Here is a 21,132-nt window from a genome sequence, read left to right on the forward strand (position 1 = left end):
TCTTACTGTAAGAAGCTGGTTGGGAGTCTAGACACACTGTATCCTGTTAACCATAACATGAATTCTGACTTGTGAAGACTTTTCTAGAGTGAGGCTCCTTAAAGCATACCTGAGCCTCCTACGCGATAAGTTTAGATATTAAGATTAAGGTTTTGAAAACACTGACATGATATTTCTGCAATAATCTAAGAGTGTAATCACTTTTCTAGTATTTTGTCCTTATTGTATTTTATACAAATGCTGGTCTGCAGTGTATTGGAATTAAAACAAGGACACCAACACTGCCTGATCTTTCTTCACAAGAACAACTGTGTAAGAACAGAATTTTGTGAGAGAGGAAAACAGTGAGATGCAGGAAATCCACTTCCTACCACAGGTACCAACTTGTTTCCAGGATGCTCTGAAAAGCTTTGGGTGATGGTAAAGCTAGACAAAAAGTTGTTTGTCTGAAAGAATTAAAAACATGAAACTCACTGGTGGCCTTTGCATCCCATTTAACCACAAATTTTCTTAGAAATAAAAGCCATAATCTGCTGTGACCCTCAGCATTTGCTCTAAGTAGGAACATTATATATATGTATATATGCTTTTACTTTGGGGAATGAATATCATTAATGTTAAAAAAAGGTTTGTACTGTATACTTCTATGCAAACATTAAGCAAAACCTATAGCAGATTCCTGCCTTTCGGTATGGCCACTGTACTGAACTGTGTGAGTCTGTTTCACCATCTGAAAAATGAGTGTGTGATACCCCTTACCTCAAAATGTGATGATGATGATGATGAAGTGAACCGCTGGATTCAAAGTCTTCAAGTGGTACCTGGCACATGATATTTGGTGCATAAAAAGGGCTGCTGCTATAAACCACAACAACTATTTTCTGTCAAGCAGCAGGACATCCCCCCCGGCCCCCCGCCAAGTGGTCACACTGCTTTATGATATTCTGCAAGCTAAATTTGATCAGCTACAAAGTCACGTGCTTCTCAGTGTGAGATCTGACCTTATTTAAGGAGCGTCTACATGGGTGGTTTGCTAGACAGACAGCTTGGAATGAAAGCCTGGGCTCTGCTCCAGAGCTCCGTTTAAGAGAAACACCCTGAAGGAAGCTGCCCTGATGGGGCAGTACAAGTCAGGGCAACCACAGCTTTTCATAAGTCCTTCGTGCCAGGGTCATCTAACGCTTTATAGATTAAAACAGGGCTGCTGTTTTAGAACTCCTTCCCAGGACTCCACACAATGCAACCTGTACATTTCAGTGTTTTGTCTTAACAATGAGCAGAACTAGGTCATCTAATACAAAGTCACCTAATTCAGACTTCCTTGCTCATATAGAGCTTAGCAGAATCATAGCAACAGCTGCTTCTGGGGTCACCAGAAGGCTTTCTAGAGCTGGTTACATGACTGATGGGTTCCTTCCTTCACCCAGAAGGAGACAGCACCGCCTCGGCCTTCTGGCATCTCACCCAGCCCTGGAATGGAAACCTCTCCTTTTTTTCCTGGCCTTGTGACTCTTTTAAGCCCACTTGGGTCAGTTCCTATATCCTAACATTTTTCTAATGGTGATTAAGTTCCCAACAGCTTAGAGAGTGCCAGCATTTAACTGTTGGAGCATAGCCACAGCGTTTGGTGGTTTCAGCATGGTGAGCAAGTGGTTTATCTCTGGTCTAGAGTGTTCTCTTAGGAACACCAGGGTTTGCCTTGCATGCCACGTGGCACATTGCACACAGCCTGTTTGGGGTTTCCCCTCACTTCTGCATTTCTTTTTCTGGATGCTTTAGTGACAGTGCGAAATTCCAGATGGAGAAAGATGTGTCCTTTCAGAAATAAGAAAGCTGCAGCATTTTTTAGTGTTGCTGCTAAATATCTTTCAACTCAGAAAACTTGGCTTGCAGGGCATGATTCTGTTATTGTTGGCTGGCATCCATCCTTTCTAATTGAAAGAATAAAATGCGGGAGTCATGTTATCGCTGAGGAAGGAAAGCAGGGGAGGCTGAATTTGCAAGAGGATGCTAAACTCAGATCAACCAGATAAGCAGTACTCCCAGTTGTAGAATGAGTACTTTGAACCATAAATGCCTGCTGGCCAAACAAACCGTCATTCTGTCTTCTCCATACTTTACAAATGTCAAGAAGATGTTGTGGGGAGGGGATTTCTTGTAACCTAAGAGCTTTGTATTTAACCCTTCTATCTTGGTGACTAAGGGTTGCTAAGGGTTGCTGTGAGGGGCGCACCAGGGAGAAAAGCTTTTGCATGGATGCCATTTCTTTTCTTATCACTCTCAAAGCATATTTCATTTCTGATGATTTCAAAATGTCCATAGTTATGCTTCTTTAGTAGGCCCACGGGGATGGAGGTCTTACCAGGAGTACGATCCTTTGATTTTTTTTTGTTCAGATTATGGTACCTGGAAGGCAAAACAGTCTCCTTCTGAAGTCTCTGATTCCAGATACTGAATACAAAGTCACGGTGACCCCAGTTTATACTGATGGAGAAGGTGTCAGTGTTTCCGCCCCTGGAAGAACCTGTAAGTGAATCTTCCCTCCAACACTTCCTGACCTGTGGTGCCATGCACCCTGAAGTGTGCAGGAGAGTATAATGTAGACTAGGGCAAGTAGAGGGCAATGCAGAAGGCAACAGATTAGGAACAGACAATCTTGGAATTCTGTGAAAGCTAAGACTTCAAACACAATGAATCTTTCTGTTCCGGCGGCACCTGATTCAAGCTCTGATGTTTCACCGAGGTGGAGTGTGCATGTCTGAGTGCCCTCTCCACCTCTCATGAGGTGACAGCAATCCAAGCCTCACTCTATGGTATCTTATTGCTTTTGCTGTTTTCCTTTTGCAACCATAATTTTATTGTAAAATATGTGTATGATACAGTGTCTTCTTTCTAATACAGTTCTATGATTTTAACACATATATGGGCTCATGTAGCCACCATCACCACAATAAAAATACAAAGCAGTTTTGTCACTGCTAAAACGTTTTCATGTTAGCAACACCCTTTGCAGTACCATGTGCTCATATACCTAACCCCTGCCAACCTCTGTTGCTTCATCAGTCAGCCTGCTATTGTGACACACTGAGATAATCAACTTAAAAAGAAGGAGGTTTCATTTTGGTTCACAGTTTCAAAGGTTCCAATCCATGGTAGAACATCTAAACACTTTCTTTGTACATGCCAGGCTCCAACAGCACTGTGTGGTCCAGAGGAGGCGTCCTGAAATATTTAACATGCATTGGCCATAATTATCAAATGTGGAGCATATACACCAAAGTCTTACCTGTTTCTTTTTTTTTTTTTAACTGTTTCTTTGCTGTTATTACCACCTATTTTTACATAAAGACTACACTTGAATTTAGTGATTTAAAGCAATGACTATTTTATTATATTCTCTGGTTTTTTGGATCAGGGAATCAGGCAGAGTTTGTTGGAAAATTCTTCTGCTCCATGTGGTATAAATGATCATAACTCATCACTATTCACTTGTGACTGGTTTGGTCTAGAAGATCTAAGTCAGTTTTGCTACATGCCTGGCATCTTGGTGGGAACAGCTACAAGGCTCAGCTAGGTCTCTCTCCTACTCTTACAGCCTCTTCATGTCTTTACATGATGATCCAACACAATGAAAGGAAGATTTGCAAGAGGCAGAGTGGAAGCTTCCAGGCCAGTCCTGGCCTTGGGATGAGTAGTGCAATGCCATTCCCGCTGTAGTCTGCAGTCAGTGTAGTCAGAGAATCCACCCAGATTCAAACAGAGTTGTGGCTCCCAATTCTCAATGGAAGGAGGGGCCAAAAATCTATTGCTATTGTAATTCATCATAATTGCCAAATAGTTGAATGGGCTCAGGTTCAGAATGGTGCCAGTGACTAAATTCTGCACCTTGCCCTTCATCTAAGTGTTTGCAAGTCAATAAAGGTCAGACCAGAGTCCCGAATATGCTCAGCTGAGTAAATAAGTGTTATCTTTTCGCTTCACAATGCTGGCATCTGTCCCTCCTCCCTGTGCCCATGCTACATGTGACTCTACCCTGATTCCCAGGCCTGCATATCTTGTCAAAGACCTTGTAATCCCTCAGTCACTATAGTTATCTCCTCAGGGTCCACATGGAAGAGGAAAAGGCAGGAAGAAGAGGAAAGCTGGAGTGGGGTTTGCAGTTGGTCACTTCACCAGTGAATTGTCATCATAGTTGATCTCGGGCATTAGATCATTACATGTAGGGGACACATTGCATATATCAAGACGCCATTGTAAACTAGCATTTGATCTAGTACATTGTAATTTGTGGCCAATTTTTGGCATTTTTCTGCTAAGTAAATGTTGGAAGCTCATAGACTTGAACAATGATCAAAGATCAAGCAATATTTATCTAACACAAACTGTTATTATAGCACTCTGACTTAAATCTCATTATCACAATATGATACAATCTTTGCATAGTAAAACCTTGAAGTATTAGTGGATAGTCTTCTTATTTTAAAGTGGCCAGCACAACTAAATCCTATGAATAACATTGACAGCTGTCACCAGATAATAATATTATCAGAAATAATAGTCTCTGATAATATCTGATGTATGCATAAAAGACGTTAAAGGTTCCATGTAACTTTAATGTGTAAGGATTGATAAGACACAATACAAAGCTTCAAACAATAGTCAGGCTATATGAAGAAGAAAGCAAGAAGTTATCAGATCATATCCCCCAAGGATAATCATCAGGAGCATCATGTGCACAGCATGTGACTGGACACACGCATTTTGATACATTGAACATGGTAATAATAGATTTTGAATAATCACTGCTTACTTTGATTTTACTTAAAATTAACTGAAGGACAAGGAACCACCATACTTTGAGTGAGCCTATGGATTCAGATAAAGCTCTTTCATCATAAGACCAATTTTCCACATATGGAGTTAAAAAAATACAGGTTTTCAAATGTTCGTCGCTGTTATATTGCATTTTGACTTGGAAATGTTTTTAACTCTGTAGGGATATGACTTAGATTTCACTGACAACAAGGGACAGTCACCAAGAAGGAAATGGCATTGAATCTCTCTTTTCCCTCTTCTGTCCTGCACAGTGCCATCCTCTAGTCCTCAAAACTTAAGAGTCTCAGAAGAATGGTATAATCGGTTGCGCATTACATGGGATCCCCCATCTGCCCCCGTGAAGGGCTATAGGATCGTCTACAGACCCGTCAGTGGTAAGTGCTGCTCAGGACTGTGAGCAGGCATCCCAAGTACAGTTACATTTTAAACTAAATTTTTAAAATTAATTTTAAGTGTGTGTATGCGTGCATATATGTATATGCGTGTGTGTGCACGTGTGCCGCAGCACGGAAGTGAAAGAGGGCAACTTTCAGGAATCAGTTTTCTTCTTTCCCCAAGTTCTTTAAGTTCTGGTGATTGAACTTAGGTGGTCAGGTTTGGCAGCAAGCACCTTTACACAGTGAGCCATCTTGATGACCAAGTACATTTTAAGATGATTTTTTTGTACGATTTCTATCAGTGCTGGATCTAATAAGAAGAGCTTCCTGACTTTTGGGGGGAGAAAGGTTTTCAGGTCTGGTCCATGCTGGGTAGACATTGGAAGGGTGAAACAGTGACCTCACGTAGAAAACTAGTTGGCACACCAGTGAATACCAGTGAGTAGAATAGACTATCTCTTTGATGTGTGTCTGCCTGACCTAATCTCACCCCAGAAGTGGAATCAGCCCCAGGAAAACTGGACTCAAGAGGAATAGGGGGCTTTATAATGCCTTTGATGTGTGAACTCTAAAAATTTAACATCTGTACTTTTGAATTTTTCTTCTGCTTCTTCTTGAATAGGTTGGGAAAATTCCACTAACAAATTTCTCAGACTTCTCACTTTGAAAACTATATTGGGTATAAAACTTATCAAAGTGGATAACTGTTTTATACCAGCCTCTTTACCACCTGGATGAGAGACCATCTCTTTTCTGCCTCTCACATCATTTCATACATATATATGTATAAATATAGATAGCTAGATAGAGATATGGATATAGATACAGATAGATAGATGGATTGATGGATAGATAGGTTGAATTCTTGATGGATAGATGCTAGATAAAGGTATAGATATACATGTTTTTGAAATATCTTTATTTTTTGACAGTCTCATACATATATGCAATGTATCTTGATTATATCCACCCCAAACTCCCCCTCCCAATCCCTTAGGTCCCTTCCAAACACATGTCCTTCACATCATTTTATTTTGTAGACAAGTGAATAATTCAAACAGGGAGTGATTATGCCCTGGGTCCTGTGCCTGGGAAGGGGAGCTTGGGAGCCTGCACCCATTACAATACTGCCTCCCTACCCTTCACTGCCTCAAGGGAGTTTAAAGAGGAAAACATGTGTATAAATATCTTTTCATTTTCTAGTCCTGACCTTCAGAGCTCTGGCTGTTCAGCAGAAAGGGCATCTCCAATTATTCTTCTTAATTTTGCAGGAAATATTTTAAAGCCTTTTGGGAGCCATATAAAGCTGCTTTCTGGCCTCAAATACTCCGTTAGTCTCAGTCTGTCATCTGAGCAGCTCTTCCTGTCGAATCCAGTTCCAGTCTTTCTGTTGTGCCCAGTTATCCAGGTGCTATGTCATCAAGCCATGTGACTATAGCAGCTCCACCTCCAGTTTCTTCTCCAGAAAAATATCTTTACAGCCCATAAAAATAAAACAGAATAGACTCCTTTGGACCCATCACTATTTTTTTTCTTTTGTCTATTTGCTACAGCCCAAAGAATGTACTAATTTGCTGGACATCTTTATACAACATATTCTTGGAGTCTTTCAAAAATATTTGTCATGTTCTCTGAGTACAAACAGCTTTCTTTGTTTTAGGTGTATAGTTTTAACTGGTGGGATTTGCCTTAGTAGAGATATTTTTGATTGGCACAGCTGGGGAAATGGGGTTTTGCACCTAGTAGATACTGCTGAATATCTTTCAATTTACAGTACCCTCTGCCTCAGAATTATTGTTCTTCAGTGTCCAGGTTGTCAATAGTATTGGTATCAGGAATCTTTCTTAAATATTTTACATATTATTTTTTTATGTGTATGAGTGTATTGCCTGCATGAGTGTAAGTGCACCTGTGTCATGCAATGCTCGAGGAGTTCAGAAAAGATCCTCTAGAACTGGAGTTACAGATGGTTGTTAGCTGCCATGTGGATGCTGGGAACCGAGCCTGCATCCTCTGTGAGAGCAGTCAGTGCTCTTAACTGTTGAGCCATCTCTCCAGCCCTGGTATTGGGAATCTTATAATCCTGATGAGACAAGTCTATGTGGTCATTTGCACTGTATGTTTGGGGCATAGGAAAGTAGCAACTGAGACAACTCATACCTTCAGAAAGAGATTCATATATTGTTCAAAGGAGGTTTCTAGAGGGAAATGATGAATATTGTAGAAATTTATTACTAACTCAAAGCTCTTAAAGAGCAGTCACATATGGGAAGAGATAGCTGATAAACGAGTTTGAATAGATCTGAACAAGGAATGCTATTAATACTCAACACCTCAACAGGTTGAATACAGTCAAAGGCACAAAGGCTTTGAAATCCAGCTGATCAAAGGTTTAGGAGTAGATAGAGATATAACGGGTAGACATAGTAGGATTAGGAGTATATATACATACATACACACACATGTATATATGCACATGTATAGTGGGGACAAAGTTAGTTATCTGAGAACAGGCAATTGGGAATTATCTCTTCAACTTGACAAGTGCTAATTGCTAGTTACAGCTCACAAAATGGTGGTGGGTAGACTGTGAGATTCACGAACTTTTTGACTAAGCATAGGGAAAGAAAACTAAGCTAGGAAAAGGACTAGGTATAGGTTTTGGAGACAGATTAGACTAGGTCCTAACTCCAGTCCAGTTGTTTGCTTACTGGTAATCCTGGGCAACTACAGAGAGTTGACTGAGTACAATTTGTTCATGAACACTTGAATTTTCCAAATTTTGTTGTGACTGTAATATTTACTCCTTTTCCTTTAGTTCCTGGCCCAACACTGGAAACTTTTGTGGGTACTGATGTTAACACCATTGTTATCACAAACCTCCTCAGCGGAATGGACTACAATGTGAAGATATTTGCCTCCCAGGCTGCAGGCTTCAGTGATGCTCTGACTGGCTTAGTGAAAACATGTAAGCCTGATGTCCACTTGCCTTAGTCCTGCTGCTGGCTTTGTTCTGCATTTTTCCCGTGACTTTTCACACAATCCCTGCTTCAGCACAGCCGTTGGCTCTTCTTTGCCTCAGCATTACACTTTCTGGCTGGTATTTTGTGGAAAGAAAGGTGTGGTAGTTCCTGGGCTGTCCAGAGTCCTAGTTGGCAGGCAGATGCCAGCATCTGGTTTTCCAATGGCCTTGATAATTACAGATAGGATTTCATTCTGGAAAGTCTCTTGGCATTTTTCAAATTAGGTGAAATTTTCCAAACAGCCTATAGTCTGACATGACCAATATCAGTCAAAGCTGGGCCAGGGAGAGGTTTGCCTTTTCTCAAAACCATTGCCATCCACCACCCCATCACAATGCCCTCCCATACACACAGACACACACAGACGCACACAGACACAGGCACACACACACACACGCACACGCGCACCACTTATTGAAAATACATGCCACACCACTCTGAGGACTTCTGTTCCCTCATGGATTTTCATGCTGGTACCCTTAGACACACATGGAACTGCATAGTGCTTTCCAAATTTCAGTATGCATGTTCTGTATTCTTGAAATTTATTATATAGTGCCAACTCATCTGTTTAATAGATTTCTTTAAATCAACTGACAATTTTTGACCCCAATACTTAAAAATATGTACACAGTTATCATAAACAAACATTTTAATATATAGTAAAGATATCTTTTGAGTTGGCAATCAAAAATAAAAACAAAACAAAATACCATTGAATACAAATGAATCTATTTTTGAAATTTTAAAATGAAAGAATTTGTGTATGTAACAGAAATTATTTAGAATACTCAGATTCCTTTTCATTTTGAAACACTGATATTCATGAAGGATTATTTTGGGAAACAGTGAAAAATACTGTTTTTCTAAGGTAATACAAATTAATATAATCGAAGCAGGTTTGATAGCATGCTCAATAAAAATAATCCTGTGTGCTATCAATAACATATGGCCAGCTCTTGAGAATTGTAGTCATGGCATATTTAAAAAGGTACTTAGTGATGATCAGTTGCCTTCTCTGAGTCCAAGCTTTCTCAACTCTAAGATGAAGACAGTATAAGGACAATAATTATCTTACAGCAACTATTGTGAAGATTAAGGACATAATGTGTGGAAAGTGCCTCCGTGTGTCAAGCTCTCCACCGATAACTTCTATTATCATTGTAATAGTTGTGCTACATCTGGCATGTATCTGATGCTCATCTCTCATTGAGTGTTAGTCAGATAATGTCATGCAAGAATGGAGCCTCTGTTAACCAGACCCAAGCCACCCTGAGTTCTCTGTAGGGCCAGTCATTTTATGAAAGGTTTCCAAAATTCCCTTCTGTGGAATTTCTTGAAGTCTTAAAGGAAAATAGCTTTAGATATTTAAGTGACAATAGAATTTATTCTCATAATTGTTTTAATAGCTTTTGTATAATCCTCATCGCTATTATGAGATATAAAATGTATTTATCAAATCTGTAATCATTATGCCAAAAAATCTGAATTACTGTAATATTTTGCATATTGTTAAAACTGTAACTTTAATTGTAAAAGAAAACTTTTAAATGAAAAAAAAAAAAGTTAACTCCCAAATAAACTAATCTCAGAAGAAGCGGTTTCTGTCACTGGGTGTGGTAGCACAGGCCTATAATCCCAGCACTTGGGAGGCTGAGGCAGGAGGATCACCAGTTTGAGCTTGAGTTTGAGACCAGCCTGGGCTATGTAAAAAGATCCTATCTCAAAAACAAAAAGCAACAAAACAAAACAAAGTGTATTTGAGCACTCTAGGAAGTCTTTGGCCTGCTGCTCTGTCTTCTGCTTGTCTGTTGGGGTGATGCTATTCTGGGACTACCACCACCTCCAAGTTTGTCCTTCTGTTGTACTGTGACAGCAACTGCAGCTTCTCCTAACCTGCCAGACTGCCCTGGGCACTGCTCATCCTCTCTCCTCCCCGCTTCTCTTTTTTTCTTGTCTGGTTTTCCCTGTGCGTCTTTGCCCCTTGCTCTGTCGCTGGGAACTTTCTTTTTTATTGTTCTATTCTTTCTTATTTCTTTTTTAAAAATATTTTATTATTTTTATTTTATGTGTATGAGTGTTATGTCTGCATGTAAGTAAGTGCACCTGTGTCATGCAATGTCCGAGGAGGACAGAAGAGGTTGTTGGATCCCCTGGAACTGGAGTAACGGACAGTTGTTAGCTGCCATGTGGGTTCTGGGATTCGAACCCGATTCTTCTTCAAGAACAATCAGTGTTCTTAACCGCTGAGCCACCTCTCCAGCCCCTTTCTTATTTCTTTATGCACTCATGTCTCCCCTTTCTTCTTCTTATTTTCACTTTTTCCCTCTCTTTTAATAAGTATATTAACATGCCATTCATATTTTTCAAAACTGAGAATATTAAATTGTTTTATATTCTTATCCTTGATGTAAAATTAAACAGTTTTATTGGTTGCTGTCCTTCTCACAAGCAAAATACAACCCCTACATAATGGCAAACAATTTAATATTCTTTTAAACAATATGAATATGCTCATATAATTATTAATCTCCCTTTCTTGTGTGGGAAGGGGAGTACTTTTAATTGGCTTTAGGAAATGCGTCTTTCTTCTCTGCTCCAACAGAAAGCAATATAAAGATGTAAATCATGATTAGATAAGATTATTTTTATCATCTTGAAAACAATATGAGGTAATTTTATTTTATGAGTTAGCTAAAAGACAGGGAGATGTAAGAGAAAAAACATATGGCTGGAAGTGAGAAGTCATTAGGGAAAGTAAATGTTAATTTTGGTTTTTGAATCTACATGATGAGAACTAAATGCTTACTTCTGTGTTGTCTGGGAGAAACAATATTTTCACTACTTCCAAAAAAATGCTTTTTGCAAACCAGAGCTCCAAGATGGAAAGGAATCTGGGTGTTTAAAATAATTTCTGTTACATGTACAAATTCTTTCATTTTAAAATTTCAAAAAGAGGTTTATTTTTATTCAATCATATTTTATTTTGTTTTTATTTTTTATTGACAAATGATCACTGCATGTAATTGTAGAGTATGCTGTGGACTTTCTATACTTGCATACATTGTGACATGACCTAATTAGAATAATTAGCATATCTATCACCTTAAATATTCATCATTTCTTTACAGCAAGACTATTCAAAATCTCCTTCACTGATTTTGAAACTGGCAGTGCATTGTTCCGGGCTGCAGTGACCCTACTAGGCAATAGAACACGGGGATTCTTTCCTTCCCTTTCCATCCCTCTCCAGCCTCCCCAGCCTCTGGTGGCGACCCTTCTCTCTACGTCTATAAGATCAATTTTGTGAGAATCCATGTGTGCATAAGATCACAATTGAGTATCATTTGCCATTTAAAGGTGTGAATCCTGTCATTTGCCACAATGTAGATGAGCCTGGAGGGCATTAAGCAAAAAGCCAAACACTGTGATTTCTTTGAAGATGGTCATGATGAAACTGCATTCATTTATGTAACATGTCCATCATCTACTTTACTGTTCTTTATCTGTCATGATTAGTCTCACTCATTTATAAACACATAGGTGGTTACTTCTTAATTTACAGTGGTTGTAGAACAAGTAGAAGCACACATAAATAAAGGGGGAAGATCAGAAATCGGCCATTACATCACCACCCTTTGCATCTTACCCCTTTCCTTTGGATATATGTGTCCTTTTCTATTTACAATCATCAGCTAAATTGCTTCATAGATCTTGTTTTGAACACAGCTTATTTAAATCATAAAATAATTTTCTTTTATTCTCCAATTTATTGTGAGTTGATGAATTTCCCAGTATTGAATACAGAGCTCTGAATGAGAATTTTTACCATAAATTAATTCCAGAACGGGTAACATGTGCGGCAGCGTCTGTGTTGTGACATAGTTTTGTTTGTTTTATTGTAGTGTTCTTGGGTGTCACTGATCTCCAAGCCAACCAGGTTGAAATGACAAGCTTGTGTACTCGGTGGCAAATACATCGTCATGCCACAGCCTACAGGATTGTTCTAGAATCTCTTCAGGGTAAGTACAACCCATCGTAGTTTTGGGGGGCAGTTCCTGTTGCTGTTTGTTTTTGTGAAGCACTTGCAAGTACTCTGTGAATACTTGAATACTATGAGAGGCACTGTGGGCAATATAAGCAACATCAGACAAGAACCCTCTTCTGGAAGTCATGTACAGTGCTCAGAGGTGCAGAGTATTAAGTCAGACTCACTAAACTTACCTCCTGAACTTCTCCAAGCCACCATTTCTCTCATCTATTAACAGACATAACCATAGAGTTGAGTTTTAGGGTTAATCACAAAATCCAAATAACCTGGACTTGCATACATCAAAATTGTGCAGTGCTATAATTTGGTATCTACTCTATGATGACCAGGTTGGATGGAATATAGTACTTGGTGTTTCTTTTCCTTGGAGGTAACTGATGAACATGCTCTAATTCAGGAACAGGTGTCACGTATCCAGATAATCATGAGGAAATTGTTCAGCATTTTCAATACATCTATGAGCTGGAGCTTTGCTACAGAGTTGAAATACTAAGCACTAGAAACATTTTCTTGTCATCATTAAAAATATGAATAACAGGATTAGAGAGATGGTCAGTAGTTAAGAGCACTTCCTGCTTTTCCAGGGGACCTGAGTTCAGTTCTCAGCACCCATATTGGGTGGTTCACAACTGCTTGTTAATTTTAACTCCAGGGAACCCGAGACCCTTTTCTGGCCTCCACAGCACCTGTACACATATGCAAATAGCCACATACACACACACACACACACACACACACACACACACAATTTTAAAATTAAAAAAGAAGAACAACACAACATAAAGGTAATCTGCCTCCCCAAATGAGTAGTCCCTTCACAGTGTTATCACACCTGACATTCAGCAAATGAAATAAAAGATGAAAAGTACTGGGATTCAATTCATACTAAATGCGTAAAATAAATGCATTTTTACTTTCTGGGTATAAAATATCAAATGAAAATTTTCATGTTTCAACTTGATATGGAAGTTAGAAATGCAGCCTGTTCTCTCTGGACAAATGATCTTGGTTTTCACATTTGAAAGAAGGAACGAAATTTTACCATTAATACTGGGGCTAGTAGCCCATGTTTTCAGCTACAATTATATCCCAAATAAAAAAAAACTACTTTTGATTCAATCCATAAAGTGGACAGTAAGAGAGTGCTGTGACCATTTGAAAAATTGTCCCCTATAGAGTATGAGTTTCAGTAGGAGGAACATTCTAGAAGAATTTCTTGCCAACTCCAACCATCTATTATCTCTATAGATTTGTTATACCTCCTTGACTCTCAGTGCATAACATAAGCCTGACATTGCCTGCTCATATTGGAGTATTTAAAACAGAATAAACAGTGAGGGAAAGAAAAAAGTTGGGAAGAGGCACACAGATTTCATGGTTGTGTTGAATATGATTTATAGGATGCTTAAGTAAGAGGAGGTCAAAGAGTAGAGAAACAGCTACAGAATTTTGAGTTATAGCTCATACTTCAGTAATGAAGGAATGATGTTTACTAGTATTTGTTAAGTTTAAAAGTACTGAGCATAATAATCATACTCCCAAACTGTCCCACAGTAATTCTATCCTTTTATATAGTTTAGAAATTTGAAATGAAGGAAACATAAGTTCCCATAGATATTCATTGTATTAATTTTTTAAACATTTCAATTGACAAAAATATGTATGAAAATGTTCTTACTCAATGGAATTCATAAGATTTATAGGTATTTTTATTCAAGATTTGCAAAGAGGCAAATCATATCAGAAAATGTGATTAATATGTATGATAATGTTGATCTGGTAATCCAAAACTGCAATAAGTTCTTTTTGAAGCCAAGATCTCCAGTGTCAACAAAATGAATCCATACGTATGTACCTTTCATATTCTTTCCACATTATTTTGAGGCTGCCAGAAACCTTTCAGCTGCGCCTCTCTAGTCTCAACTAAATGAGAATGTACAGCAGCGTTATTCAATTTTATTTCTCATCCACATTATAAGGGTTTGTGAGAAAAATTAGCCCAATTGTCTAACTAAATGGTGTTTATCAGCAATAGATTCTGAGAGCTCAGAAAAGAATTCTTGGTGGGGTGAATGTGGGAGTAGCAATAGGGAATATGTTTTTGATATTTTAACTGATGCAATTTAGTTGTAGGATCCCTGTTTCTTCTTTGAGGGGAGAAGAATTAGGTGGTGCTTCTTCCTCTTACAGAGAAATGTGATCACCACTGATTCATTGTCTATGAAAGACTTGTGAGATGCCCATCCTTTCAGTGGGTGGATGGGTCCCAGGCAACATAATCCATTGTGTGTGCATTGTCTGTAACATACTCCATTGGCTACAGATACTGCCTCTGCAGAAATGTCTCTCCCTCTACCCCAGCCAGAGGAAACTCAGGTAGAAATGGGACCGAATTCCTCCATGCATTAGAGAAAAGTCTTACCCTGATTGACCTGTTGTTGAATGCCTCAGCCAAGTTCCTAGTTGAATGGGTAAATACTACAGGAGTTTCCCCATACATTTCCCATGGCCTGATCATGGGCACTTTTATGAAGTTAATGGAGAAGTTGTCTTTACTGTAACCTCAGCTGTTCATCTACTTTCTTTACTGAGCTTCATTTTTTCAAAATTACTTTATTTGACATTATCAGCTGTGGCAATTACCTACCCATTTCCAAGACTTTGTAAACAAACTATCCAGGCTGTATCATTCAAGTTTGTTTATCACATTCATGGAAATCTAGATAAAGGAAGTTAAACAAAACTTGATTTATTGGCTTATGCATCAAGAAGCCCACACATCTCCAACTTCAGGCATATCTGGATCTAGGTGTTCTTACAGTGTTATTGAGATGGAGTCTTGCTCTTTCCTCCCTCCCTGCCCTCCTCTGCCTTTCATTATCGGCCAGGCTTTGAGAGTGGGCTCCAGTTAGACCCAGAATGGCATTTCCCCAGCTTGTAGCTTTACAGGCCCATTGAAAAGAGAACTCTTTCTCAGTATTTCCAACCAAAGTCCAGGAACTGAGTCATTCTGGCCTGGTTTGGGTCACATGCCCCTAAATCTGTCATTGAGTGCACAGGCATGAAATAAACAGAGTGGTTAGACCTGGTTGTCTTCCATGACTGTGTCCGGCCAACAGGGGCAGGGTGGTATTCAATCCTGTGCAAACTTTAGAACCAAGAAGGAGGGATGGATCCAAAGAAAGAGGGATGAAATTCAAGACAGGCAAACATAGCACATCTGCTTGTGTAAACATGACATTTTTATGATGAGGGAGGGAGGATTACTAAAAGGACAAGGCTCCTCCCACAGAAGACTGAAATAAAATGTGTCAGTTATCCATTTTCCAAATGCAGTGATAGGCTTCTAGTTAATTCTGGGATAGATCAAAGTGAGAGGATTTTGTTGGGCTTAGTAACTCCGAACCCTGTGAGAACTCGCATCACTTCTACGGGTGCCCTGTGAGGCTATTTGCTCCATCTGTTTTCTTAGGTTGGATACAGCGTTTCTCTTTGAGTTCATCTTACAAAGGCCCAGATAATGCATCTCCTGTCTATTCCCTGTAACTTTTTGAACTTCTTTGTAACCTGCTTAGCAAAGAATTCAGAGCGTGCACTTCTTTTTTCCTTTACTGGGGGGCGGCTCTTTTTTGTTTTTGAGACAGGGTCTCATAGTGACCTGGAACTCACTGTGTAGATCAGGCTGGCCTTGAACTCATAGAGATCTGCCTGCCTCTGCCTCCCGAGTGCTGGGATCAAAGGTGTGTACCACCATGCCCGGCTTTTTCTTTTTAGAAAAATTATTTTATTTATTATACGTGTATGAGTGTAGTCTTGCATGTATATAAGTGCAGCCATGTTGTGCAATGCCCATGGAGGTCAGAAGAGGGTGTTTGAGCCCCTGGAACTGGAGTTATGGATGGTTGTTAGCTGCCATTTGGGTGCTGGGAACTGAACTTGAGTCTTCTGCAAGAGCAGCCAGCATTCTTAACCGCTGAGCCATCTCTCCAGCCCTGTTCTTTTCCCCATTTGTTGAAATGTCAGTTTTGCAATAGCATCTATTTTCAGGGATAGAGAATTGCACTAGAGCACCTACCTTCTCAAGGACCAGGACTTGAAAGAAATTTCCTGTGGAACCTGTGGTCAAAATCAAACTGCCTGAAGCATTGGCATTGCAATGAGGGGTCAGGGTATGTGAGAGGCTCTGGGAGTGGAAATATTTACATCACAAAATTCCCGTAGCGTAGTTGTCCTGATCCTGAAAAGCCTTCACACACAACTCTCAGCAGCTACTAGTGGCACCTTTTGGGGAGTCGAGTTGGTGACATCATTATCAACCTGGTAATAGTCCAGAAAGTGTATTCAGCCTTGCTTCTTAGAAATGAATGCACAAAGTCAGACGGTTTCGCCTTAGGCCGAAAAGTAAAATAAATTATCTTTCTACTTTTGGCATAGGGATTGAAGGGATCAGTCATCAGGTGATCAGTTTAGGTTTTGTTTTCCTTTAAGGAAAGCCATTAGACTTGAGTTCCACGTGCCAAAAGCAACATGGATATGCACCCCACTCATGGAACCCCTCTTTGTTAGTATTGGGTTTTAAACTAACTCTATTTGCCACTGATTTTAAAGTGCCTGTTCCAATTTTCCAAGGTTTACAGGGTTATTATTTTTAGCAGTAAAATCCATTAATATCATATTTTCAAGGGTCTTTTATAGATGAATGTTCATAAGAAATAGAAACTGGCAGAAAACACATTTCTAGAACTGATTCCCTGGAGAGTTCCTGGAAAGCTTTCATGGATATGGATCAGTATAACCCACACATAGGATTCAGGAAGCGTTTGTATTATGGGCAGCTCATAGAGGGTTCCAGCAGACTGCAAAGGGTGTGGAAGGGTCAGAAAGAGACAGTTATTGGGGGTTTCTGAGCCTGGGAACCACAAGCTGAACTTGAGCTAAGCACTGGGTTTACCAAGTTTACTTCTTTCACAGTAACATATAATCTTATAACATGGCAACAATTTTTAAATTTATTATCATTATTGGGGGGTGTGATAGTCAGATTCAACTTTGTGGAGTCAATTTTCTCCTTCCAAGTTTGCGTGGGTTCTGAGGATCAAACTCGGGTCACTAGGCCTGTGTGGCAAGCATCTTTACGAGGTAAGTTCCATGCCAGGTGACCTAGCCCACAGGCTGGAAGCCATGGGACTATTTAGTTATTATTTAATTTATTAATTTATTATTTATTTATTTATTTATTTATTTATTTATTTATTTATTTATGATGCATGAGAAATAATTATGGTAGACAGTATTTTATTGTGAACAAATATATTTAGCTGGGTTTTTTTTTGTAGTTCTGAGGCACAAACCTAGGGCCTCACACATACTAGGCAAACATTCTACCATTGGTCTACACTCCCAGCCTCATGAGCAAATATATTAACAAAGATTGCATTATGAAATTCACTTCTGAAATTCTTTAATATTCACAATATACAAAAATGAATTTTAAATGTCATTTACCAATTGGTTTTAACTTAAAGGTTAGGATTTTTCCAAAGCTAAAATGAAAAATGTTTGTTTATTTTGATGCATGCATTTTGACCCAGATTGAAATGCAGATTAAACTTTATCTATATGGCATCTTTTCTAAACCACAATAATTCTTTGAGGTTTTCACTTAGTCAGCAATTCATCTATTTTTATATTTTGTATATATATATTTTTAAATAAACTTCTGAAATAACATTTCACAGGAGTGGATGGTTCTTATTAACTATTCAATAAAACATGTAATGTATTGAATCTATGCAGCTTTTAACAGAATTTTTTAAATTTCTGGAAATAAAGCTTTATAAGATCTTATTAAACAAACACAATTTGGCCTGAAGAGATGGTTCAGCAGTTAGAAGCCCTTAATGCTCTTGCAGGGGACCCAAGTTCAGTTCCTAGCACCCAGGTCTAGGTGATGTGACACCTTCTTCTGGTCTCCTAAGGCACCTGCATACATGTGGCATACACACACAGACACTCACATTCACATAAATAAAAAGTGAATATTAGGAAAAAGAAAAAAAGACAAGAGCAAATATAGTTTATGGACTAGAATCTAGAATCAATCTAGGTCAGAATCAATTTAGAGTGAAAATTTTAAAGTTACATTTTATTTTTTTACTTTGTATGGGGGTGGGGAATTTTCATGCCACAATACAAACATGAACAACTTGTGGGAATTGGTTTTCCTCCCATCATTTGGGTCTTAAAAATTGAACCCAGGTCTTCAGTCTCAGTAAGCACCTTCACCTAGCTGAGCCATCCCACTGGCCCCTAGAGAGGAAATTTAACAGTTGTTTTCTCTGTGGTAACAGTGAGTCTTCCCTTCAGCTAGTTATCCACTATAGTAAAAAATAAGCATGTGAAATTTTCCATAATTAAACCCCCCTGAAAGCTAGCATTGAGCCCCTTATCTGGTCCCTGGCTAGTGAGCACTCCAATCTCAAACTGTTTCATCTTGAAGAACCATGTTTTTAATTTGCTTTATTTTGTGATATATTAGTGGAAAGCAAAGTAACAGTGTGTGAGACCTGAGCGTAGAGTTCAAATTAAAATCTCAATTCTGCTACTGAGTCACTGACTGTGGTAACTTGTTATTGTTTCTGACCCTTAGTTTCTTATCTTTAGGTTGGAGATAATTATAAATACTATAAGGATAGAATGGATTAATAAATAAAATCTTTAAATTATTTCTTGGCACATGATAGAGGTAAATAACTGCAGTAATGCTATTTTTTAAATTCATGTATGTGTGTTTTGTTTTATTTTTCCTACAGATGCACAAACACAAGAATCCACCTTGGGAGGAGGTGTAAACAGGCATTGCTTCTATGGACTTCAGCCAGATTCAGATTATAAAATCAGTGTGTACACAAAGCTCCAGGAGATTGAGGGACCGAGTGTGAGCATTATGCAAAAAACCCGTAAGTCAAGTGTCTTCTCCTAGTCTCCTTCACAATGAGTAAACAACATGGGGCTTTGAATCTACATCTTCAATCCACTTAGAAAATGGTTAGCTATTGCTGCTTAGGAGTATGTGCAATACTTTTTACTCCCTCTTCTCCATCTCAGAATTCTTTGTGTATGGTCCAATATTCATCAGTATATTTTGATTTCCATTCTCTGTATGTTTCACAAGGGTCTAAAAGGCCATCTGATGGCCACAGGCTTGAAACAATTACTTACTTTGTGATCCAGATTCATAAGGAGTTTTTGTGGTATGTGGTGTGTGAAATTGAGTTTGAAGGACAATGCCGTGTTACTACATCCATGAAGGTAGGCTTAGAGCCAACATGTTCCAACTGGCTAATCCTGGAGTTATTGCCTAAGAGTCTCCTGTGCTTTATTGCCAAGTTGACTGCAGATCTCATCCACAGAAGGGAAAATTAAAGCACAGCACTTTTTACATTTTCCAAGGACTTGAGGGTGTCAGGTTTTTAGAATGGTTTAATTAAGAGTTCCTGACCTGGAGGCCACAAACAAAATGGATAAAATGGATTCAGTGGTAGTAGGTTTGGGGGGACACTTGTATGCTTAACTTAGTATCTCTAATTTAAATTAAAATCCTGAGGATGTGTGTCTGAATAGGCAGTGGTAATGGCAATTCCCTCTGTTGTATACAGGGCATTTACAAAGAGCTACTACCTTGTATAGATCTTTCAGCTTCTCTAGCCCATGGAGAACAAAATTATGATCAACATATTCTCTTAAAAAGCAGTTGATGAATGGGTGTGTGCTGTTCTGCCTTTAATCTCAGAACTAGGGAGGCAGAGGCAGGCAGATCCCTGAGCTCCAGGCCAGTTTGTTCTATGCAGGAAGTTTCAGACCATCCAGGGCTACATAGTGAGACTGTTTCAAAAACAACAAAACATAAAAAAGTTGGTAAAAATATACTAATGATCATCTAATATTTAAAATAGAGACTATTTCATAATTTAAATATTTAGTGCTTTATATATGTTTTCTAATTTAAAATTTTTTTTCTTTTTGCTTTTTTGAGACAGGATCTCCCTGTAGCCCCAGCTGGCCTGGAACTCACTATGTAGAACAGGCTGGCCTTGAACTCACAAAGATCTGCCTGCCTCTGTCTACCAAGTGCTGGGATTAAAGGCATGCGCCACCACACCCAGCATGTTCTCTAATTTTTAAATTATTTTTAGTTTATGAGTTTGAGTGTACTGCTCAGGTTGGTAGGTCAAGGTCTTTGTTCACATTCGTTGCTTGTCTGACCTTTAAAAGCATTTGAGTTTGGGACTCCTGGTCTATTTCAATATCCCCTAACCCTAATCCTATAACTATTAGCTACCAACCCAGGTAAATTCCAGTGGGATCTCTTTGTTTGATGTAAGTGTTTTCCTGATGTGGGAGACAGCTGTCCTCTTGTAGCTTCCAGCCATTGGCTCTAGTCCAACCTTCTGAAGTAAAGCAGATCATGACTCTTCATCTATTATGTATCTGCCTTTCACACGCTAGAGGACAGGGACCATCTGTATGTCGTATAGAGTGCGGACACGTGGCAGCAGTGTGTGGGCTCTTCATACCCAAGAGATTCTTTGACTAGATGTTCTGCTCGAGCTCACTGATCTGGCTGCCCTAACTGCCCATTGATTTGGTTCTGGCTTTATTGACTACATTGAGGATATGTCTCAATTTTCCATATAAGAAATGCTCAACTGTAAAGATTACCCACTAATTCTGCATGCTTTAATATGAATAAACCTGTTTTAGGGAGCATTTTGTGGTAATTTTAAGAAAGTGTTGTAATCCTAGTTTTAGAACTAAGGTCTTTCTTTTTTAACTTTTAGAAGTT

General features: G+C 38.9%; 1 protein-coding gene across 1 annotated transcript in view; it reads left to right on the plus strand.

Moving 5' to 3' along the window:
- Positions 1 to 21,132, plus strand: part of Col14a1 (collagen type XIV alpha 1 chain) — a 241,977-nt gene that overhangs the window by 125,836 nt on the left and 95,009 nt on the right. Inside the window, exons 20-25 of the mRNA XM_029565850.1 lie at positions 2,397 to 2,526; positions 5,088 to 5,210; positions 8,032 to 8,181; positions 12,142 to 12,258; positions 19,100 to 19,246; positions 20,327 to 20,359. Of these exons, the coding sequence (XP_029421710.1) occupies positions 2,397 to 2,526; positions 5,088 to 5,210; positions 8,032 to 8,181; positions 12,142 to 12,258; positions 19,100 to 19,246; positions 20,327 to 20,359 (700 nt within the window). The remainder of the gene's footprint in view (positions 1 to 2,396; positions 2,527 to 5,087; positions 5,211 to 8,031; positions 8,182 to 12,141; positions 12,259 to 19,099; positions 19,247 to 20,326; positions 20,360 to 21,132) is intronic.

Source organism: Nannospalax galili, unplaced genomic scaffold (assembly GCF_000622305.1).
Source record: "Nannospalax galili isolate Female #2095 unplaced genomic scaffold, S.galili_v1.0 scaffold17, whole genome shotgun sequence".
Lineage (NCBI taxonomy): Eukaryota > Metazoa > Chordata > Mammalia > Rodentia > Spalacidae > Nannospalax > Nannospalax galili.